We start from the raw sequence: 24,890 nt of genomic DNA, 5'->3' as shown, positions 1-24,890 counted from the left end.
TTTGCTCGTGTGGATTGGGGGAGGAGGAGGAGAGATAAAGGGAGATCGCGGGTGGGAAAGTGGCCCCCTTCGCGGGAAAGCAGCTGGGGCTCCTGGTGGAGAAGGCGCCGCGCGTGGGCGTGCAAGACACACACACACCCAGGGCGGGCTCTGCTTTTGCGCTCCCCTCCTCCCCACGCAGCCAGGGATGCCGGGTTAAAATGCTTCTCCAAAATGGCCCGCACCAGGAAATGCAGCCGCCGCCGCCGCCAGCCCTGGGCAGAGGCCTAAAGTGGGGCAGGGAAGCGAAGGATCGCGGCGCCGGCGGGGAGCTGGTGGAGGAGCAGCCCGCGGCCAGCTGGGGAAAAGACGCCGGCAAGGGAGGAGGAGGAGGAGGAGGTGAGCGAGATCCGGGCCCGATCCTAGTTCTCACGGGCTTAGGAAACTCCCAGCAACGCCCCTCTCCTTCCCAACATCGTCTGACCTGGTTGGGGGGTGGTTTTTTTTGGGGGGGGGGAGAGAAGAGGTGGAGTTGTGGGCTGGGGTTTATTTTCCAGAAAAGCGCTTTTACGCAAAGCCAGCCAGCAGCACGATCTCCTTTCGCAGCTTCTTATAACGCCGCCGCCTCGCGCATCAATGGACACAAATAACGACAGGTCGAAGCAAAGCAAAGCAAAATACATAACGTGGCATTTGAGATTCAGATGCTATTTTTTAAAAATGTGCGCCCCCAACAATCCCAAGTTCGAAATGAATCCCATCTCGTTCAGCGAGCTTGGCGCCCAGCCAAGGATTGCAGGAAGTTTTTGCCACTCCCCGTCCCTGCCCCGGTTGGTGTCAAGAGAGTGAGAGAGTTGGCTTTTTTGTCGGAAGTTACTAGTCCGCTTGAGGGAGGTTGGTGGGGAGGTTTCTTAACTCCTCTGCAGAGAGCTGTGCAGCGCAGTTTCTCAGAAGAGGAGCTGCTGGGACGTCCACACTTCAAATCTCATCTTTGCTCCTGAGAAGTCATTCAGTGCAGAGATGAGGAACCCCGTGACCCGCCGTGGTAGCAGGAGTCCCATCATCCATGGCCCAAAACTTCCGCAGGGCCACCAGTTCTCAATCCCTTCACTAAGTGGCCTTCTGGTGCAATCCTATGGCTTTTACTGAGAAGTAATGCCCACTATGGTCAGTGGGGCTTATTTACACGTTAGCTCTCAAACTTAATCTCAAACTAATCAAGTTACAGGGAACCAGGCAGAGGGCCTTCTCGGTATTGGCACCCTCCCACCAGATGTCAAAGAGAACAACTACTACCAGACATTTAGAAGACATCTGAAGGCAGCCCTGTTTAGGGAAGCTTTTAATGTTTGATGCATTATTGTATTTTAATATTTTGTTGGAAGCCGCCCCGAGTGGCTGGGGAAGCCCGGGCAGATGGGCGGGGTATAAATAATAATACATTATAATTAATCCGTTCCAGGAGTCCGTTTCACTCCCGAAACCGTTCGAAAACGAAGGCGAGGCTTCCGATTGGCTGCAGGAGCTTCCTGCACTCAAGCGGAAGCAGCATCGGACATTCAGCTTCCGAAAAACGTTCACAAACTGGAACACTTCTGGGTTTGTGGCGTTCAGGGGCTGATCTGTTCGACAACTAAGCCGTTTGAGAACCAAGGTACCACTGTATAGGATTGCAGCTTTGCAGCGCCTAACACAATCTGAAAGTGCCATTGAACTCACTGGGACTTACCTCTGAGTAGATATTTATAGAATTGGTGTGTTTGTCTCCCATCTGCCATATGGCGCTAATAATACTGACCTTTGCAGGAGTGCACAGAAATAATGTTGATCAGTGTTTCGCAAACTTAGGTCGCCAGCGGTTTTTGGACTACAATTCCCATCATCCCTGCTAGCAAGGGATGATGGGAGTTGTCGTCCAAAAACAGCTGGAGTTTGGGGTTTCCAAGTTTGGGAAACGCAGATTTAGATGAATTGTTTAGGCTGCTGAAACATGCTATATAAATGCTGTCAGCTGATTAAAGAATTTTAGTTGATTGATTACTGGCTTTTTAACAAGTTGTTTGGTTGGTAAGTTTGATGTACATCAGACATAGGCAAACTCTAGCCCTCCAGAGGTTTGGGACTACAATTCCCATCATCCCTAGCTAACAGGACCAGTGGTCAGGGATGATGGGAATTGTAGTCCCAAACATCTGGAGGGCCGGAGTTTGCCTATGCCTGATGTACATATTACCAACCTCATTATAGATGGTGTTTTTGTGGCAGTGGTGGGAATATATATTGGAGGAAGTCTGAAGTGGACATACAATAGCCTTTCTCAGCCTAATGATCGCCAGATGTTGTAGGCTTACAACTCCCATATTCCTTGACTATTGGCTGTGCTGACTGGGGCTGATGGGAGTTGGAGTCCAACATCTGTAGGGCATCAGGTTCACAACTTTAGCTGAAAAAAACAACCACCACCATTCATTGTGAGCACAAGCTGCCTTCTATTTACCCCCCATTCTTTGGTAACAGCAGTGTTTATTGCTGTGAAAATAAACACTGCAACAGCTGTAGTTGATGAATCTTCTACTGACAGCTTGCATCCCTAATTGCTGATATTGGCTAAAGCCAGTCGTGAATATCTTTGCCCAAAAGTTGCATGACTGATCCATCCACACACTTAATCAAAAGTAAAGTTCTAATTGAAATGGAGGGGGTAATCCCAGGTTGCAGGTTTTAAAATCAGGTTAAGTGTTTTGTTGCTGTTGGATTGTCTAGTGTGCTCATAAATTGATTACAGCCCAACATTTGCGGTGCGGATAACGCTGAAGATTTCCTTTATGTTGCTGTTCAAATGCTTTCGCACCTGCCCCAAAGATCTCGAATGTACGTCATAGAAGAGCAGCAACTTGAGCTATGTCTTGTGTGAATGGTGCACAAGGGGAATTGTGGAAAGGTGGTTTTGGAAGGCCATGGCAGCGACTGTGGATAGATAATAATATTAATAATAATAATAATAAATTATTTATACCCCGCCCTCCCCAGCCGAGGCCGGGCTCAGGGCAGCTAACAAGCAATAATAAAAACAAGTTGAATGAATACAATTTAAAAACAAGATTAAAATACAACTTTAAAACATTGAAACATTAAAATGCAGCCTCATCACAGGAGGAGATAAGACTAGGGAGACAAATAGTGTGTTGTCTGGAGTAATGGCTTCTATGTTGGTTTGGAATGTGGCATCAATGCTTCAGGGGTGCAATCCTATAGGCACTTTCTGGGGAGTAAACCCCCCAGCCGCAGTGGGACATTCTTCCATGTAAACATTTATACGATTATGCCGCTAAGTCTAGAATTTTAAATAGAAAATCAATTCCCTTTAAAAAAAATTTAAAACCCTGCTCTTCTTTAGGGGCCATGTTTTTAATCAGAGTACTTCTAACTGATTGATCAAGCTGATTAGCTAATTAAGCATTTCAGCTCTAATAATAGCTGATATTTATTTACACTGTACAGCAATTTCAGGTGCAGAGAGTGCCTCACATACTCAGTGCTCTGATGGTGCTGTATATATTGAAAAATCTTTACAGTCGTGCCCCGCAAGACGAATGCCTCGCAAGACGGAAAACCTGCTAGACAAAAGGGTTTTCCGTTTTTGAGCTGCTTCGCAAGACGATTTTCCCTATGGGCTTGCTTTGCAAGACGAAAACGTCTTGCGAGTGTTCCGATTTTTTTCTGCTCCCCCCTTTTTCTAAGCCGCTAATAGCCTTTTAGCCGCTAATCCGCTAAGCCTTTAATAGCCGCTAAGCCTTTAATAGCGCTAAGCCGCTAAGCCGCTAATAGGGTTGCTTCGCAAGACAAAAAACCGCTAGACAAAGAGACTCGCGGAACGGATTAATTTCGTCTTGCGAGGCACCACTGTATTGCTGTAAGCAACAGTCCTATGGAATGAGACAGTGTTATTCCTTCAGTACTGCAGACAGGGACCTGTGGTTGAAAGTACTGATTAGCTGAAGGCCTGGTGCTTTCATGGCTGAGCTCAGATCTTGAACTGGAGAAGCCCACCTCCCAGTTCATGTGCTTCTCAACCACTACACTAGGAAGGGCCAGTCTGTGGCCCTTTAGATGGTGTTGGACTACACCCCCCACTGTCTCTGACCATTGGCCATGTTGGCTGGGTCTAAAGAGAGAACAGCATTGTTTTTGAAAACTCCCAGGCACATTTTGTGGCTGGTGCAGGTCCAATGGTGACTGACATCTCCACCTGGCTTCCCCCTCCAACTTTCTTAAGCAGAAGAGCTTATCTATTGCATATATACCCCACCTTTTTCTCCATGGAGTACATGGTTCACTCCCCTCCTCAGTTAATCCCCAAAACGACACTGTGAGGTAGGTTGAGAGACTGACTGGCCCACGGTCATCTAGTGAGCTTCATGTCTCAGTGGGGTTTCGAACCCTGATCTCCCAGGTCCTACTCCGACACTCTAACCCAGCCTTTCTCAATCTGTGGGTTCCCAGATGTTGTTGGACTACAACTCCCATCACCCCTAGCTAGCAAGGCCAGAGCTCAGGGATGATGGGAGTTGTAGTCCAACAATATCGGGGGGCCACCCTGGCTTCCTAGAGTACTTCTGCTTTGGGACAGTGCTATAAAATAAAGTAGGTAAATAAATAAATATGGGGAAAGCCAAGCATTCCTTAGAGAAGGATCTGAAATGTTTTCCTTGAAGCTTGAATTTGTTTTATTCTGTATTGTTTTATTTGATATTTTAACATAACTTTGATATTTTTTCTTAAATATACAACAAAATAGAAATTAAAAGAATAATAATAATAATAAATCTCACCCCCCCCCTCAAAAGCACCTAGATATTCTGTTATGGCGACTGTAACCTAGGTTTAAAATGCCATTTGGTGATTAGTTTATATATCTGAGTTTCTAACACTGGTACAACAGCACCTGAAGGTTCCTCCCAGATTTTATGCTATACTGTACCAGTTCTCTCTCCTCCGCCAATCCAAGTGGGATGAACTTTTGAGGTTACTTACACAGACCAGGTACAGATTGTTTTATTCCAGGAGTGCAGACACTTTTGACATTGTGCTAGAGGTGCATATATGTTGATGGGAGGTGTGAAAAGAAAAAGTGTTCTTGTCACAAGTGGGTAAGATGAAACGTGGGAAGGAGATAATGCTGTGGGTCATTTGCCTATTGGTCCAGAAGGTTGACAGGGTGTGTTCATAGGAACCGCTGCATGGCTTGTGGTTCTCTGTGTTGATGCAGGTTGCATGTGTTGAAATTATTAGTGTAGTTGAGGCAGTTCATTCCTTGTAATTGGTCTGTGACTAGCAATTTTACAAGTAGTACATGACTAATAAGAATACTTCAATGTTTATATAGTGCTTTCAGGAGTGACATTATAGACCAAACAATCCAGACTTTTAATCTACTGCTGCAGTTTGTTGTTTTATTGTATTTGGCAGTCTACATTGTGAGCAGCTCTGAGAGCCAAGGCTGAAGGCCAGCTAATAAATGATAAAAAGACTGATACATGCATTGCAATGTGGGCCCACATCCTTATTTGAGCATCAGAACCTGCCTTATATAGCATTAGAACATGGATTCATTCAGCTCAGTATTGTCTGCGCTGGCACCAGATCTTCAAGGTATCAGGCAGCGGGGATTGAATTAGGCACTTTGCAAACCGAGGCGCTTGCAAGGCAGATCAACACCATACATTGAAAGCCCATCCAATGCACCTTCAAAGCCCTTGGCTTATCCCACAGAGTCCCAGGAACTGTAGTTTTCCGCACAAGCTACAACTCCCAGCACCCTTAACAAACTACAGTGTTTGATGTGCTTTATGGGTCTGCTCACAGTCCCTGTGCTATTAGATGCATGTTGGACAACAATGGTAGTGTTGTAATAGGAATGTATACACTGAGGGGGAACCTAGGAAGCAAGCCAACTCCATATATGTGCCAAGCTTGGTGTACATTGAATGGAGTTACCAAACTCCTCTAGATTACTCTTTTGAAGTACAGTGGTACCATGAGTTACAAACACCTTGGGTTACAAACACCTTGGGTTACAAACACTTTCGATTACAGACTCCGCTAACCCAGAAGTAGTACCTCAGGTTAAGAACTTGACCTCAGGATGAGAACAGAAATTGTGCAGCAGCAGCGGGAGGCCCCATTAGCTAAAGTGGTATTTCAGGTTAAGAACTGTTTCAGGTTTAGAACAGACCTCCGGAACGAATTAAGTTCTTAACCAGAGGTACCACTGTAAATATGAACAGGTTGAGATTTGGTTTGTAGGCTTATGGCCTCTGAGGCAATTTCAATATGTAGGTACCATAATGTGGGAACAGGTGATCATTCAGGTACCCTTGTCCCAAACGCTTTAGGGCTTTTGTAGGTGGGAACCAGCACTTCTAATTGAACTGAGAAACTGACCGGTAACCCAGAGTAACTGTTTCAAAACTGGCATGATATATTATACTCCATACTGCTGGCCCAGTCAAGCAACGGGCTGCTACATTTTGCGCTACCTGTGAATTTGTCAGTCTTAAAAGGTGACATAGGATTCCTGTTGTTACCACTATAGGTGTAACGGTCTGCCACACAATCTTGGTTACTGCGGTGTTCAGCCGTGTACATTCATCCCACAAGGAGTAGGAACCTAGAGGCCGACGGAAGGCAAGGCAGAACCACGAAGTCCCTGGTTGAAATCTTGCCCTTTGCCAGAAACTCCAAAGCTTTAAGCTATAAGTTACTCTACTGAACAGAACTCTACAGTTCTGTGGTTCTATGAAGGAGAATGCTGTCAATGGCTATTAGCCATGAATAATGGCTATGTTCCGTCTTCACTATTGAAGGCAGTCTGTCTCTGAATACCAGTTGCCAGGAATCACAAATGTTGTTGAGCTCAGGTCCTGCTTACAGCCTTCTCAGGGGCGTCTGGGTGACATTTATGAGAACAAGATGCTGGCTTGAGGCAGACAGCTCCACCTCCAGGTCACCACTCAAATGTAGGGATGGTTGTTGTTGTTGTTGTTTAGTCGTTTAGTCGTGTCCGACTCTTCGTGACCCCATGGACCAGAGCACGCCAGGCACGCCTGTCTTCCACTGCCTCCCGCAGTTTCGTCAAACTCATGCTGGTAGCTTCGAGAACACTGTCCAACCATCTCGTCCTCTGTCGTCCCCTTCTCCTTGTGCCCTCAATCTTTCCCAACATCAGGGTCTTTTCCAGGGAGTCTTCTCTTCCCATGAGGTGGCCAAAGTATTGGAGCCTCAGCTTCAGGATCTGTCCTTCCAGTGAGCACTCAGGGCTGATTTCCTTCAGAATGGAGAGGTTTGATCTTCTTGCAGTCCATGGGACTCTCAAGAGTCTCCTCCAGCACCATAATTCAAAAGCATCAATTCTTCGGCGATCAGCCTTCTTTATGGTCTTTACTACTGACCAACACTGTAGGGTTGCTGCGAGGATTCAGGTACTGTACATGGATGTTTTTTGAACACCTGAAATGTCCTTTATTAAAAGGCCAGAGGTTATTGCTGGAAACACTGTGGATAATTTTTAATGTTAAAATACACCATTGGTATTTTTTAGGGGAGCTGTTACCCTGCTAGAGTAGAAGAAAAGCAGACCTGTTAGGAAGATGGGACAAGGTGGCTGGGAGAGGCCAGGTCTAAGCCTATATCTGGGTTTGCAAACACAACAACCCCATGTGGGTGGGATTCTCACTCCTTTCCCCCAAGTTCAGCCCCAATACTGCTACTTTCTTTTTATTATGACATTCTGTGCAGTCCGTAGTTGTGAAAGTCTCTTTCGCTTCCTGATATTTGGCACACCAAAGCCTTTCTGTTTTGGTGAGCTTCACACCCGAGTGGGAATTTGAACCTGGGTCTCCCAAGTCCTCGTTCAGCATTCTAATCCCCACAGCACCGGGAGGGGCCTGGGTGGTGGGGCAAAGCTTGTGGAGATACCTCCCCAGCGCCAACGTCAATGGGCAGGGCAGGTAGCCGTGGGGCTGTGGCCATATGAACACACTGACACAGCCATTCCACTCTTTCTGTTATGCCCACACAGCCCTGGCATCGCTGCTCCCCTGTCTGCTCCGGCCTCATCTTGATAAATTGCAACGAAGTCGGTTTTGGGAGGTGATCTCTGTGCCACTGTCCCATTATGGCTGCTGTCGTATGGCACACAGACTTAGGTGTGGGCATTCCACATTCCCATTGGTTCAGCCTTGCTGTGTGAAACAGGACTAAGCTGTACTCTACAGAGATTTCATAGAATCATAGAATCATAGAGTTGGAAGAGACCACAAGGGCCATCGAGTCCAACCCCCTGCCAAGCAGGAAACACCCATCAGAGCACTCCTGACATATGGTTGTCAAGCCTCTGCTTAAAGACCTCCAAAGAAGGAGACTCCACCACACTCCTTGGCAGCATATTCCACTGTCAAACAGCTCTTACTGTCAGGAAGTTCTTCCTGATGTTTAGGTGGAATCTTCTTTCTTGTAGTTTGGATCCATTGCTCCGTGTCTGCTTCTCTGGAGCAGCAGAAAACAACCTTTCTCCCTCCTCTATGTGACATCCTTTTATATATTTGAACATGGCTATCATATCACCCCTTAACCTCCTCTTCTCCAGGCTAAACATGCCCAGCTCCCTTAGCCGTTCCTCATAAGGCATCATTTCCAGGCCTTTGACCATTTTGGTTGCCCTCCTCTGGACACGTTCCAGTTTGTCAGTGTCCTTCTTGAATTGTGGTGCCCAGAACTGGACACAGTACTCCAGGTGAGGTCTGACCAGAGCAGAACACAGTGGCACTATTACTTCCCTTGATCTAGATGCTATACTCCTATTGATGCAGCCCAGAATTGCATTGGCTTTTTTAGCTGCTGCGTCACACTGTTGGCTCATGTCAAGTTTGTGGTCAACCAAGACTCCTAGATCCTTTTCACATGTACTGCTCTCAAGCCAGGTGTCACCCATCTTGTATTTGTGCCTCTCATTTTTTTTGCCCAAGTGCAATACTTTACATTTCTCCCTGTTAAAATTCATCTTGTTTGTTTTTGCCCAGTTCTCTAATCTGTCAAGGTCGTTTTGAAGTGTGATCCTGTCCTCTGGGGTGTTAGCCACCCCTCCCAGTTTGGTGTCATCTGCAAATTTGATCAGGATGCCCTTGAGTCCATCATCCAAGTCGTTGATAAAGATAAAAAAATTCCTTCCAGTAGCACCTTAAAGACCAACTAAGTTAGTTCTTGGTATAAGCTTTCGTGTGCATGCACACTTCTTCAGATACGATCAGTTGATAAAGATGTTGAATAAGACCGGGCCCAAGACAGAACCCAAGACAGATTTAAGGAAGGAAAAGGAGGAACCTGAGCTTACGCTGCCAACTGTGGTGGGCAACATGCAGTAAAAGATGGCATCAAGGAAGTTGAGAGAAACTGCAAGTGTTGGTATACTTACAATAGCCTTTTCCCCAACCCCCGGTGCATTCCATTTGTTTTGGACTACAACTCCCATCAGCCCCAGCAGGCAAGGCCAAGGATCAGGGATGATGGGAGTGGTAGTCCAGAACATCTTTGGTGCACCAGTTTGGGAGAACACCCGTCTGCTACATGAACAGTTGTTGCTACAAGAATTCTGGCTTTCTTCCTCAGAAGATCTACATTTGCTCCCAAGACTGAAGATGAACAATTTGAACAAGAGTTCTCAAAACAAACAGTGAGAGTGCAGCAAATCAAAAGGCACAATCCATCAAAATAATAAATGCAGCAGGCAGACATAGGTCCATTGCAGCAGCAGTAGAGAGGTCTCTAAAAAGCCATGTTTGCCAGGGCATCTAAAAACACTCTCCGTCTGAAGCCACAACTGAAAAGACCCTGCATTGCTGGCGGTTGGACTAGATGACCCCGTGGGGTCCCTTCCAACTCTGTAATTCTATGATACTATGACTCTGCGCCCCTGCTCTTTCTGGGTATCTTCTGTACTTCCATCAGTGAGAAACACAGAGAACAGAGAAACACAGGGCGGTCTACAACAGAAATCTGAGTGCGTTGTTTACCTCCTGTCTGGCAGGTTACCTGTTAATGCTTACTTGATTGGATACTCTGGGGAGCCCGACACAAGGTGGGTGTGAGTGGGACGAGCATATTAAGAGAAGTCCATCCCTAATGTACTTTTAAGATGCAGCTTTCCAGATACAAACAGTGTCCTAACTTAAACCTGGAAATGAATAGTCAATCAGTGCAGATTGGACAAGACTGGAATAATATGCTCTGACCTGGTCCAGTGGTGGCATTTCTGCACCTGTTGAATGTTAGGAATGTTTCTTCACATCAGTCCCGTGTAGAGCATGTTTCAGGAGTCCACTGTGAAGATTGTGAACGGCCCTGGACAAGTCAGATGTCTCCAGAAAAGGGCACAGCTTGCCTCCTCAACAAAGCTGGTTAAATGCATGTTTTCTGCTCCTATGGAGAGAGGCTGAGTTGGGTCTGTGTCTCAGCCTGTTGTCTGAGATAACGGCCCTTGCAGTTCAAAGAGAACTGGCCTTTCTGACCCCGTGTCCTTTGTATTTTTCTTCCAACAGCTTCAACTCCCTCCTTCCAGAGTCTGGGATTGTGGCTGACATTGACCTGGAGAATATCCTCTCGCTGAGCAGCGACAACTTCTACGAACTGAAGAGCCAGCCCATTGGAGTCAGGTAAGGAGCCAGAGGGCCGCCATCTTTGAACCGCCTTGTAAGCTTGAGGGTAGGCCTTCTGGGCTGCGGCGGGGAGAGAAGGGGAAGGCTTTCTGAATACCCCAAGATCACCTTGAGGTCAGTCTGGATGATTTGCTTGATCTGCTGCTGTTGCGCAAGTGAATAAGGGAAACAAAGACGGACCGTCCTTTCCCAGGTTTCCTCACGTTTGGATCCTTGCGGTGCTTCTGCTACCCCTCCCTGGGGCAAAAGGATGTGTAGGTGCCTCCATTATTTTTGCATTGATGATCCTTAGAGCAGCATGGTGGCTCGTATAAGGACTTCAGCCTCCTAGGGAGAGGAAAAGAGGCAAGATGACGTCAGGTCAGGCTAAGCTATGGTTTCTTGCCCACATCTCCGGACAGAATTGCTGCCCTTGTTGAAGATTCTAATATGGTGGTGCCTTGGTTCTCAAACTTAATCCGTTCCAAAACCAAAGCGTTCCAGAACCAAGGCGCACTTTCCCATAGAAAGTAATGCAAAACAGATTAATCCGCTCCAGACTTTAAAAACAGCAATCCCTAAAGCAGCAATTTAACTTGAATTTTACTATCTAACGAGACCATTGATCCATAAAATGAAAGCAGTAATCAATGTACTGTACTATAAAATAAATAAGGTGGTATTGTAGATGATAAAAAATAATTTTTTCCCCCTTACCTGCACTGATGATAGTCATTGTTTGGATAGGGGGCTTTTATCCATTTCCACAGCCACAAAATCAATCCATCAGTAGCTGGACTGGGTTCCACACAGTCACAAAAACAAATTAACCAAAAAAGCCACAAAAGCTCAAATTAAATATCAAAAACAAAAGCTCCAAGCTTAATCCGTTCTGGAAGTCTTTTTGACTTCCAAAATGTTCGAAAACCAAGGGGCAGCTTCTGATTGGTGTAGGTGCCCTGGAAACAATAGCTGACAGCCGCATTTGGCTTCCGAAAAATGGTTGAAAACTGGAACACTTACTTCCAGGTTTTTGGTGTTTGAGAACCAAGGCGTTTGAGAACCAAGGTGCCACTGTATAGGGGCGTGCACATGTTTAGGAAATGGCCGAGACTTCTGCCGACACAGCTATATTTTTTTTGTCCTTGCTCAGGAGACCTAGAAGGAAGCTTCCTTATTTGAAACAGAAGTTAAATTCAGACTGCTTGGGCATTTTCTCCAGTGTAGCGTGGTAAACACTGGATTTTCATAAAGGACCCAAATGGTTCTTGGGAAGAGTTGTGAGGGATTTGTAACCCGGATGTTTCCTTGCACACATGAGGGAACCCTTTTCTCTTGGTGGCCTGGCATTATGGACTTATACTTTGTCCCTGAGGTTCCTATCCTGCCCCCATGTCCTCTGTTCCTTTATGAGTCTCTCTGTACAAACGTCTCACTGAGCATGGTGTACAGGCAGCGACCATTCTATTATTATTATTATTATTATTATTATTATTATTATTATTATTATTATTATTATATTTATTACTACTACTACAGTATTATTATTTATTTTCTTTTTTATACATTTCAATAATTTTACAGTCATTTTACCATTTCAAAACTCGACTTCCTTCCCCCTCTTCCTGCGGTTCTTTAAATTTATTTTTTATATTTTCTGCATATTCAAAATTAACTTAATTTACTCATTTAGTCATCTCCTTTAAATATATACTCTTATAAAACTGCAGGTTGTTGCAACAATCCTGCCAATGTTCTTATCTGTTTACAGTTTATTTGTAAATATAAATATTTCCATTCTTTTATAAAAAGTTTGTTATCTTGATTTCTTAATTTTCCGGTAAGTTTTGCCATTTCTGCGTATTCCATAAGTTTTTGTATCCATTCTTCTTGCACTAGGACTTCTTCTTTCCATTTTTTGGGCAAGTAGCATTCTTGCCGCTGTAGTCACATACATGAATATATTTCTGTACAGTTTGGGTAGTTCTGTCCCTATAATTCCCAAAGGAAGGCTTCTGGGGTTTTTTTAAAGGCAGTGACCATTTTGCATGGAGTTTCCCATGTGTGCATCAGCAAAAGTCGGGGATTGCCTGTCAATTGGACTGGGTTTGGTAGGCACTGACTGTAGAAGTTGGCTGTTGTTCTCTGACCCATGTTCACCTTTGGACTTGGTGAGGCAGGCAGCCGTCTGATGCAATGCAAACAGTGGGGAGGGAAGCAAACAAGACGTGGGAAATTCCCCTTCTCTGCCAACCCTTTGCTGTCTCCTGCAGCCAATTCCTCAGAGCACAAGATCTGCAACTGGCTCAGAGGTAGAGCATCAGTTTTGCATGCGGAATTTCCCACATCAGTCCCTGGCATCTCCAGGTGGAGCTAGGAGTAGGTAGAGTCATGTCTGAAATCCTCGAAAGCTGTTTGCAGTCAGTGCAGACAACAGTGAGCTAGGTGGACCAACAGTCTAGCTTCCTAGTGTAATAAATGAAAATCTGCCCTAGGTTCTCCATCAGTCGGAGGAAATAACAGAGGCCAACCAGAGAATATTGAGAAGCAAAGCAGCTAGTAAGCCTGGTCTTTATTAAAGCTGTTGCAACAGGGGGCTCCCCTCACACGCAAGAGAAGGAGGAGGACCCTGAACCAAGGTGTGCCCGCCCTTATATAGACATTTTAAATTGCCAGCCCTGGAGTCCAAGACCACCCCCAGAAACATCATACGTACATCACAGAAGAGGTGTAGCTCAAGACCACCCTGCAGACACACCATACCTACATCACAGAAAGGGTGGTCTACAACAGAAATCTGAGTGCGTTGTTTACCTCCTGTCTGGCAGGTTACCTGTTAATGCTTACTTGATTGGATACTCTGGGGATCCTGGCCAGTCTTTTTTAAGGATAAATACTTAGTTCCTGAGCCAGGTCACAGGCTCACCCTATTCATACACAAACATACCCTTAAGACAGGGTTTGTGAATGAAAAGACAATGGGGAGGCTTTTCTGTTTTCCTTGACCTTGCAAGAGAAATCTTCAGGATGAGAACAGAAATTGTGCGGCGGCGGTGCGGCGGCCCCATTAGCTAAAGTGGTGCGTCATGTTAAGAACAGTTTCAGGTTAAGAACAGACCTCCGGAAAGAATTAAGTTCTTTACCCATATTAAATGTTCATAAATGTACCAAGCAAACACGTACATAAAATAAATATAAACCACATATCTGAAGCAGCACAGGAAGACAGTCCTGAAACCATTTTGACTCCCAAGCTGACCAAATGTTTCTCTGCAAGGAGGGAGGAGGTAAAAAAAAGCCTTCCTTGTTCCAGGAATTTAGTAATCACCATTTCAAAGGGAAATACTACCAGGAAAGGCAATCAGGTAAGGCATTATCAGATAACCAGGGAGACAAGAAAAACAGCAACATTCAAATTTCTGTTGTAGACCACCTTTTCTGTGTTGTAGGTATGATGTTTGTGGGGGGTGGTCTCTGGTTACAGCCCTTCTGTGATGTATGTATGATGTATGGAGGGGTGGTCTTGAGCTCCAGGAAAAGGAATTTAAAATGTCTATATAAGGGCAGACTCACCTTTGTTCAGGGTCCTCCTCCTTTCCTGCGTGTGAGGGGAGCACCCTGTTGCAACAGATCAATAAAGATCAGGCTTACTAGCTGCTTTGCTTCTCAATATTCTCTGGTTGGTCTCTGTTATTTTCTCCTACCAATAGGGAACCCATGTAAGGACTCTATACGGGCTCTTGGATTCCCCATAAGGGGAAAAGGGCATATTTTGTTTACAACAAGGGTGAGGGTATGCCGCAGTTTTTCAACTGGCATAGTGGTTTTTGTGTGTGTGTGTTTTTACCAGTAGACCATTTTTTTACAACCTCTTCCTTGCAGGATGTGGGCAGGGGCTGCTTAAAGAGAGAGAGATTCAGAGTTGCAGAGCAGGGAAGGAGAACAATGCAGGGAGATTAGGTGTGTTGGAGGAGAAGGGTTGGGGGCTGCAGTTAAAGGACTATGACCGGTGAGTGGAGATAGGCCCTTAATCACAGGGATCTGCTGTTCTTGTGGCTAATTATTAAGCAGAAATTGACCACATATCTTTGAGTTTCTTCCTCACATCCAAGGGGGCCTGAAAATGTTCCTCCCTCTCTCCCCCAGCCCCTTTTCCTCTTTCTTGAAGCTCTGATTTTAAGGATCCCACTGCAGCAACCTTAAACTGCATTTCTGGGTGTTTCAGTCTGATGGTCTGCAGATCAGCTGCAGTTATGTTGTACTCTGTTCATGTTACGGATTAGGACATACTCCCAGCACAATGATCAAAGCAGCCAAGCTTCTTCATTTATTTTGTTACTGTATGGATAGTTAATGGAATTTCCCATCCTTTAATGGCACTCACAATTACTTTTTAAATTTACATATGCAAAGGTGGCCTGCTTATTCATAATAATATACAGTCATACCTCAGGTTACAGCTGCTTCAGGTTGTGTTTTTTCGGGTTGCGGACTGCCGAAACCCGGAAGTACCGAAATAGGTTACTTCCTGGTTTCAGCAGTCACGCATGTGCAGAAGCGCTGAATCGTGCTTTGCGCATGCGCAGACGCAGACGCGGGTTGCAAATGCTGCAGGTTGCGAATGTGCATCCTGCACGGATCACGTTCATAACCCGAGCGTTCACTGTAATAATAATTCAGAATAATTTATTTATATCCTGCCCACCTGGCTGGGTTCCCCCAGCCACTCTGGGTGGCTCCTAACCGAATATTAAAATACAACGTTAAACATTAAAAACTTCCCTAAGCAGGGCTGCTTTCAGGTGTCTTCTAAAAGTCAGATAGTTGTTTATTCCCTTGACATCTGAGGGAGGGTGTTCCACAGGGCAGGTGCCACCACTGAGAAGGCCCTCTGCCTGGTTCCCTATAACCTCACTTCTCGCAGTGAGGGAACTGCCAGAAGGCCCTTGGAGCTGGACCTCAGTGTCTGGGGTGAACAGACCTCATCAACCTCTGTGCTCAGGGCGTCTCTGTTGCAGCACTCTGGATGTGGAACTCTTTCCCACTGGACGTACGGTGGTCCCCCATGTCAGTAGGTCACCATCAAGTCAAGATGTACTTTTTCGTTCAGGTCTGTGGAGGTGACTGATTTATAGAACTGATTTATAGTCCCTTCTGCTGGGTTGTGGGTTCATGACAAGTTTTACAAGTTTCTATGTTTTATTTGATTTGTTGCTTTTGTAATGAAAATGTTGTCAGCAACCTCGGGAACTTCTGGGTTCAAGGGCAGGTAATAAGTCCAATAAATAAATAAAATCAATAACACAAAGCCCATTCTTATAAATTGTCTGTGTAGTTTTTAAAGCTAGAATGAAACTCCTGGCATTTGTTCAGTCTCCACTCACATAACTTACTTATCACCTCCTCTTTTTAAAAAACAAAAATGAAGACAGGCCTTGGTATTTTGTAGGCTGGAAAGAAATTAGACTTTGTGATCTTTATTTTATTTTATTTTTTTGTAAAGTGTTTTATTATTTCATTTTATAATGTGTATGGTAGAGAACATTTATAACAACAGGCAAATTAAAAGATGAAAAACAAGAATATAAAATAGGCATTTAGAATGAGTAGTTGTACACGAGTTAAAATAACGAAGTTCAAGTAAAGATTATCAACTTTTTCAGATCATCAAGTCTTGTTCCAAATCTAGCACGCTTGTGACGAGGGTTGTCTTCAAATGATGGTTTTGATACACAGGTCATAAAGGAATGCCAGAGCATATAAAAGGTATCTGGAGGTTCTAGCCTTTGTTGAAATCTGAAATTATAATAATAAAAAATAATAATTTTATTGTTTATGTGCCACCCATCTGATTTGGGTTGCCCCAGCCATTCTGGGCGGCTCCCAACAAAATATTAAAAACACAATAAATGTCGAACAGTGAAACCTTCCCAATACAGGTCTCTGGAAAGTCAAATAGTTGTGTATTTTCTTGACGTTTACTGGAAGAGTAGCTCTACAGAAGCAAGCCATAAGAAACAGAGCTGAGTTGGAATCAGCCTTTTTTATTTTTTAAAAAATTGGTTTTACAAATTCATTCACACAAATAATATTCTTGCAAATATTACAATTTTACATAAGATTCTTTATCTAAAGAATTTTATGTAATTATTTAAAACCTGCCAAAGAGTGGAATCAGTGTTGATTGATAATGTGGAATTCAACACTGCCCTCCTCCAGTCCTTCCTTCTGTGCAAGCGGAAGAAGGGGAGAGCCCCGTTAAACTGAGAGCTGAGTTCTGCCCATGACATCAGTTCTAGAGGACAGGTTTCAAGGCTACCTGCAAGCAATTAACAACAACACACAGAGAGATAGGATTTGCAAGGTTTGACAGATTGTTGGGAGAACGATTTCCATGGTGACGCTGTAGGGAACAATCTTTGGGAAACGGCACTGCCCAGGTCAGAGAAGCAATGCTTCACATGGTTTTTAAATGGCATTGCACACTGGAGAAATGGGACGTGGGTGGCGCTGTGGGTTAAACCACTGTGCTGCTTGGGCTTGCCGATTGGAAGGTCGGCGGTTTGAATCCCCGCGATGTTGTTTGGTCCCAGCTCCTGCCAACCAAGCAGTTCGAAAGCACACAGTACAAGTAGATAAATAGGTACTGCTCCGGCGGGAAGGTAAATGGCGTTTCGTGCGCTGCTCTGGTTTCGCCAGAAGCGGCTTAGTCATGCTGGCAACATGACCTGGAAAAACTGTCTGCGGAAGCAGACAAACGCCAGCTCCCTGGGCCTGTAAAGCGAGATGAGCGCTGCAACCCAGAGTCCTTCGCGACTGGACTTAATTGTCAGGGGTCCCTTTACCCTTTACCTTTACACACTGGAGAAACTCTCCTCCATATCCAAAACAGTCTCCCGCTCCTGCTGGAAGAGTAGGTCCAGCAAAGGAACATATTGGCAGCTATGGTGGGAATGTTCTGCAGTGGCATGCTTTGGGGATAATGTTTTTGAAGAACTTGATACTTTATTACAGGCCTGAATCTCTTGCTTATACCCTCCGTGTTCCTCGTGAAAAGGATCATGAGCAGATGTGGGGAACTTGTGACCCTCCAAAAGTTGCTGGACTACAACTCCCATCAACCCTGGCCATTTGCCATGATTTCTAGAGCTGATGGGAGTTTCAGTTCAGCCAAATCTGGTGGGCCACTGGTTCCCCATGCCTGAACTTGAAGGGAAAATGTATTTTTGTTCCATATTAAAAAAAAAGGAAAGCTTGCATAATTTAACGTTTATCCAAATGAAATTCAGTAACATCAGCTTCCCCCTACCTGTGGCCTCCATTTATGTTTTTCAACTTCTTAGAGACACAGGATGGCGATAGGGACAAATATTTAACCTTTAACCGAACCCAGTGCAGAACTCTGAATGTAGAAAACAATTTTTTCTTTTAAAAGAACTTTACCAACTCATGGAACTGTTGTCTGACAAAGATGTATGCTCAAATGGATTAGAATCTCAGCATTAAGTATTCTATTGACATTCAACATTAAATTCTCCTGTTCGGTAGGTTTTTATTTCTATTCCATCTCTGAGGCTGACCTCCCAGTTTTATATATTTTTTAAAAATAGTAGTAACATAGCTTTTGACTGCCTGTTGTGTTCTGTATCCAGGTTGTGTCTAGGGCAGGGAATCTTGTCACTACAGTGGTACCTCTGGTTGCGAACAGGATCCGTTCTGGAGGCCCATTTGCAACATGAAAAGAACGCAACCTGCAGCAGCGCGTCTGTGCAGGCGTGGGTTGCGACTCGCCGCTTCCGCGCATGTGCATGATGTCATTTTGTGATTCTGCGCATGCGCGAGCAGCAAAACCTGGAAGTAACCCTTTCCGGTACTTCCGGGTCACTGTGGGATGTAACCTGAAAGAACGTAACATGAAGCAACTGTAACATGAGGTATGACTGTAGTTTCATTACAGGAGTGTGCAGAACCCTGGTACAGTGGTATCTCCGGATGCGAATGGGATCCGTTCCGGAGCCCCGTTCGCATCCAGAAGCAAATGTAATTAGCGGTGGCACGTCTGCGCATGCGCGTGCCGCTTTTCGCCGCTTCTGCGCATGCGCGTGACATCATTTTGAGCCTCTGCGCGTGCGGTGTAACGCGCTCAACATGAAGCATATTCAACCTGAGGCATGACTGTAGTGAGATTTCCTTGATGGCTGCTGAATCTTCCCTCTCTCCTTCCTCTGTTCCGGCAGCCCTCCGAGTGCCCCAGCTCAGGGTCCCGCCATGTCGTCCCGCGTGCTTCTCCGGCAGCAGCTGATGCGGGCGCAGACGCAAGAACAGGAGCGCCGGGAGCAGCAGCAGGCGGCACAATTCACTCCGGCGCCCCCGGCGCCTTCCACACCTGCCATTTCCATGAGCCCCCTCGCCCGCCCTGCCCCTGCCCAGGTTCCTGTGGAGGTACTGAAGGTGAGTTGGAAGGAGAGAGGAAGTCCAGGAGGGGTGGCAGCCGGCTCTGATCTTGCCCGGAGGGACTGTGTGGCAGGAGGAGGGCTGGGTGGCCTAGTGGTGGGGGCATTTCCTTCTTTGGGGGGTGGGATGCTACAGCACTGTAACAGGGAAAAGTGCAAGATGGCCATGAAATGGTTGATGGCTCTAAACACAGCTTGAGCTGGCTGGCGTAAGTCATCATTGAAGCATCTTTCTGCTGCGTGCTTGTGGTACCATTGAGGTTAGCGCTCCCAGCTCCTGCCAACCTAGCAGTTCGAAAGCACATCAGAGTACAAGTAGATAAATAGGTACCACTCCAGCGGGAAGGTAAATGGCTTTTCCGTGCACTGCTCTGCTTCGCCAGAAGCGGCTTAGTCATGCTGGCCACATGACCCGGAAGCTGTAGGCCGGCTCCCTCGGCCAATAAAGTGAGATAAGCACCGCAACCCCAGAGTCGGTCACAACTGGACCTAAGGGTCCCTTTACCCTTTACCTTTACATTATCAACATGGTGCACCTTGCGATGCTTTGGGCTATAACTCTCCTCATTGCTTTGAGCTCAGCCTGGCTCAAGGGGTGGGCAGAAGGATCCCATGGAAGAGTCGGCAGCATGCTCTAAGGCAGGGATAGTCCAAAACATCTGGCAAGCACATAGGCTGCCCCTGCAGTTGCTCCTTATTCTTTGAAATGAACCCTTCTCCTTCGTAAGTGCAGAGGTTGGGCTTCAGTCGCTTGAGTTCTGGCTGGCTGGCGTTCTTTTTCCTGTGGCTAATGGCCCTTCTCTTCTCACCTCTGAGCTCAGGTCCAGACCCACCTGGAGAACCCCACCAAGTATCACATCCAACAGGCGCAGAGGCAGCAGGTGAAGCAGTACCTCTCCACTGCCATGGGGAGCAAGATGGCAACGCAGGCTGTCGCTGGGACCAGTCCGGGGGCCTCCACCTGCTCCCCACAGGCTGCCTCAGCTCCTGAGCCCCAACATGGTTTGGCCAAGCAGCCGGGAGTGGCAGGGGGCCCTGGCAGTGCCCCCAATAGCCCCATGGCTATGCTGAACATTGGCTCCAGCTCTGAGAAAGAGGTGAGTAAAACTCTATCTCAATTACCTTTGTTTGTCCCTCCCTCCTTGCTTTTTTAAAAGACTTCTGATTAAGGTCTCTTATCTCAGGTTTAACTGCTTCCCTTTTAAAAATTAGATTGATGATGTAATTGATGAGATCATCAGCCTGGAATCCAGCTACAATGATGAAATCCTTAACTACGGAGGTCTACAGATGCCCAGCACTGTGAGTAGCCTTTTTTGTGGGTTCTCGGCAGAGGCGTGATTGTGGGGGGAAGTGGGATTTAAAATGGACCAGAACTTCCAGCCATAGCTAGCACAACTTACAGGGCTGTCAACTGATTATTATTATTATTTTAAAAAAACAGTTCATTGATTTAATCTCCTCTGTTGCATTAATGGGTGGAAGTTAATAAATCTTACTTATGCAGAGAAACTTTTCAGCTTCTGCTTTCGTCAGCAGCTCTGATAAAAACAAGGGGATGCTGTTGCTGAATAAATTTCTCTTTTGTTAATCGCAGTAGCATATATCTTGTTTTAACCAAATCCCCAAAGGGACCTGCAGCCAGCTTGTGTGCAGCGCTGCTGGGTGAATTGTAATACACTGAAGAGCAGAGAGCTGGCAAGGTGGTGCCAGAGCCCTGTGTCCTGGAGACCTTGACCACTTCTCACTTGGGCCAGTCTTATCCATGTGAAAGTAAGTTGAACTCTTCCTATGATTATGTGCAGCTGCCAGTCTCTGGAAACCTCCTGGATGTGTACAACAACCCAGGAATGATGGAGCCAGCTGTGACAGTTAGCAACTCCTGCCCGGCTGACCTGCCCAATATCAAGAGAGAGATGTCAGGTACTGGGGGTTCTTGCATTCCAAACCATCAGGGCTCAGCAGAAGTAAGAGGCTGTACAGCTGGGAAGGGGTAGCGACTTCAGAGTCATCCCTGACCATCATTTTTGTGGCTTGTGTGTCTTCCTTAGCAGAAAATGAAGCCAAAGCATTCCTGAAGGAAAGGCAGAAGAAAGACAACCATAATCTGAGTGAGTACCCTTTACTGGTGAAAACACCATCTTAAAAATGTTTAAAGTGATATTGCGTTGTGTCCCACTTAAGTGCTGCTGAAATTAATGGACCCAAAGTTATTCACGTCTGCAAATTTCAGTGGGCCTGCTCTGAGGATAAGGAATGCTGGATACCTTGATGACGGCAGGAGAGTATTTAGTTATCTATTTGTTATTTCGAAACCTAAGCATTGCATAGGGATGCGGGTGGCGCTGTGGGTTAAACCGCAGACCCTAGGACTTGCTGATCAGAAGGTCGGCAGTTTGAATCCCCGCGACGGGGTGAGCTCCTGTTGCTCGGTCCCTGCTCCTGCCAACCTATCAGTTCGAAAGCACATCAAAGTGCAAGTAGATAAATAGGTACCACTCCGGCGGGAGGGTAAACGGCGTTTCGTGCGCTGCTCTGGTTCGCCAGAAGCGGCTTAGTCCTGCTGGCCACCTGACCCAGAAGCTGTACACCGGCTCCCTCGGCCAATAAAGCAAGATGAGCGCCGCAACCCCAGAGTCGGCCACAACTGGACCTAATGGTCAGGGGTCCCTTTACATTTAAGCATTGCATACATGGGTGGAGAAGCTTGTAGGTACATAGAAAGGGGCCTTATACTGACTCAAGACAGTTTCCATTGTCTGCTTTGATTGACAGCAGCTCCCCCAGGGTCCCTGACAGAGGATCAGTCTCATCACCAGCCAGCATGGCCAATGTTCAGGGATGAGGGGAGTTGCCATAGAATCATAGAACTGTAGAGTTGGAAGGGACCAAAAGGTTCATTAGCTCAACCCCCTGCAATGCAGGAATCTTTTTGTTTTTTTTATAATGATATTTATTAATGTTTCACAAACAATAAAAACAAATTCCAACATTTAAACTACAAAAACAAAACAAATAAAAAATACACAGTAGAAAAACAGCTAATAAAAGAAAGAAGAAAAAAATAGAGAATAAAGAATAAGAACAAAGAGAAAGGCCAAAAATCAAAACTAAAAATAGATTAATATTTTCAAATCTTATATTTTCTTCACTAGTTTCTTGACCTCCTCACACCTCCCATTTTGTATTCCAGTTCAAATATTAAATTCAGCAAATCCTTACCCTCTAACGTTCATCCTTACCCCATATATTAACCTATTATTATAGATATCCATTTCCAGTTATCAATCCCTATTTACATTTTCTTAAGCATCTCTTAACCAGTACCACTTATTTTCAATCAAACGTCATTTCAACATTCCTTAATTTTACAGTGCTTCTGCAGGTAATCTTTAAACTTCTTCCAATCTTCCTGAGATTAAGAGACTCATGCTCTATCAACTGAGCTATCCTAGGAGTGTAGAATTTTGGGGCTAAGCTAGAGTTGATACAGTACACCATGGGTAGCCAAACTCAGGCCCGGGGGCCGGATCCAGCCCAATCGCCTTCTCAATCCGGCCCACGGATGGTGTGGGAATCAGCATGGTTTTACACGAGTAGAATGTGCCCTTTTATTTAAAATGCATCTCTGGGTTATTTGTGGGGCACAGGAATTTGTTCATTATTTTTTTTCAAAATATAGTCCGGCCCCCTACAAGGCCCATGGACCGGCCCCCTGCTGAAAAAGTTTGCTGACCCTTGCAGTACACTCTACCGTTTGGGGGTGTTAGTTACACGAATGCCTTTGGTCCACTGATGCATTTTAACCTACCAAACTTGAATGCATATTTTAAATTTTGTGTTCCCTATTATTGTTTTAAAGCAAAGAGCAAGAGGAAATTTGTGGTGGTGTTAACCAAGGTTTATGTTTGGAGGTTTCGATGCTAAACTGGTTGGTCCTGTTGGAATGATCCAAAATAGGGGCGGGGAATGAGGGATGGTTGGTTGACACCACTCAAACCAGTGTTGGGAGTGGAAGTAAAAGTGCAAGGCTGCTAGGCTTGTGGACCTGATCAGGTAGGAATGTGCAAACTGGCTGAGCCAGTTAACAGAGTATGCCCTGGGCTAATCTGATGGGTTAAGAACAAGATTGGCTGACTCAACTTGTTTGGTAGCGGCCAATGTAACTTCGCTATCTCGCCCCCCCCACATTTCCCCAAACATTTTGTGTGATGTACCAACACAGCAGAGACGTGGGTGGCGCTGTGAGTTAAACCACAGAGCCTAGGACTTGCCAATCAGAAGGTCGGCGGTTCGAATCCCTGCGACGGGATGAGCTCCCGTTGCTCACTCTGTGCTCCTGCCCACCTAGCAGTTCGAAAGCAAGAAGTGCAAGTAGATAAATAGGTACCGCTCCAGTGGGAAGGTAAACGGTGTTTCCGTGTGCTGCTCTGGTTCGCCAGAAGCAGCTTAGTCATGCTGGCCACATGACCGGAAGCTGTACGCTGGCTCCCTCAGCCAATAAAGCGAGATGAGCGCCGCAACCCCAGAGTCAGTCACGACTGGACCTATGGCAACCAAGAGGCCAAAAGGGCCGAGGGTGCCAATAAGGCCAAACATGGAGTCCGGCACTCTTCCGTTGCGCAGCTTGCAAACTGTCCGTGCCGATCCAAAAGTCCTTATGCCTCTTTGGCCGGTAGCAGAGTGAACACAGTGGCGAGAAGCAATTGCAGCCAGTGGGTAATAATTCAGAACAGACACAAAGGCGTTCCTTATCTTCTTAGCCTTTAATCATGAAGTTTAACAGCATAAATCAGACCTGGCGAAAGCTCGGCCATCCTCCCTCTCGCATAGCGTCCCAGAGGCAGACTGAGACACTCAGAGCAAACCACTCCCGTAAGTGTCTTTGACCACGCCTCAGGAAAGAGACGTCACTCAGAACTCTTTAACTCTGTGAGTTCTGAAACCCATAACAATGGTTAGGGGTCCCTTTACCTTTACCAACACACCATTTGGAGCTTGTATCTGAGCTGCATTTGTGGCCATGTATAAGCCTAGATTTTGCACAAGCACTGAGAAAAAAAGCACCCTGTGTGGTACTGGAACAGGCTGTGGCACAACAATAGGAGCAAATCCTGCACCAAGATGCCCCAGCTTCTGTGGCAAAAAGGCGCTGGATTCTTGCAGCCTTTATAAATTATGGAAGTTAAACCTGTTCGGGCAGCTTCTCCTTCACATGTTGATGGTGGTGGGGAGGAACAAGGAGCTACTCAGGTCACTGAATTCCTGACTACTGGAAATATTATTGAGCAGACTGCCTGGCGCCTGAGACTTCACCAGCCAGAGCTGGATTTAGGTTTGATGAGGCCCTAAGCTACTGAAGGTAATGGGGCCCTTTATATGTCCAGCTGTCCTTCGTCAACAACAAATTGTGGCTGTTTTTTGTGTTGAATATATACTATATGGTAATTTATGGACCTAACAGGTATCTGAAGCCATTTGCACATAACAAAACCAGTGATATTTTAGGGAGCAGGCGGGGCCCATTACCTATACCATAGGAGCCTACACAACACAAAACGCTGTTGCTGCATGTAGGTTTTATTTTATTTGTTTTTTATCTTATATTTTGGAAATGTACATCCAGGTTTTTTCCTTTAAATTTTTTGGGGGCCCCCAAGAGAGTGGGGGCCTAAGCTATAGCTTCTTTACCTGATACAGTGGTGCCCCGCAAGACGAATGCCTTGCAAGACGGAAAACTCGCTAGACGAAAGAGTTTTCCGTTTGG

General features: G+C 45.8%; 1 protein-coding gene across 3 annotated transcripts in view; it reads left to right on the top strand.

Annotated features, from left to right (window-relative positions):
* The window catches only part of TFE3 (transcription factor binding to IGHM enhancer 3), a 36,276-nt gene that overhangs the window by 5,533 nt on the left and 5,853 nt on the right, over positions 1 to 24,890 (top strand). The window contains exons 1-7 of one of the 3 annotated variants that reach the window (XM_081175758.1): positions 29 to 378; positions 10,575 to 10,688; positions 18,908 to 19,121; positions 19,945 to 20,220; positions 20,336 to 20,425; positions 20,929 to 21,046; positions 21,175 to 21,234. In XM_081175758.1, coding sequence (XP_081031884.1) covers positions 18,939 to 19,121; positions 19,945 to 20,220; positions 20,336 to 20,425; positions 20,929 to 21,046; positions 21,175 to 21,234 — 727 coding nt within the window. In that variant the 5' untranslated portion in view covers positions 29 to 378; positions 10,575 to 10,688; positions 18,908 to 18,938. Of the gene's footprint in view, positions 1 to 28; positions 379 to 10,574; positions 10,689 to 18,907; positions 19,122 to 19,944; positions 20,221 to 20,335; positions 20,426 to 20,928; positions 21,047 to 21,174; positions 21,235 to 24,890 lie in introns of those variants that run through there. The other 2 variants (XM_081175757.1, XM_081175756.1) reach the window with 2 other exon arrangements.

The sequence above is a fragment of the Podarcis bocagei genome (genome assembly GCF_964188305.1).
Source record: "Podarcis bocagei genome assembly, chromosome: 17".
Lineage (NCBI taxonomy): Eukaryota > Metazoa > Chordata > Lepidosauria > Squamata > Lacertidae > Podarcis > Podarcis bocagei.
The sequence above is the reverse complement of the archived record's forward strand: the minus strand, read 5'-3'. Positions and strand labels throughout refer to the sequence as shown.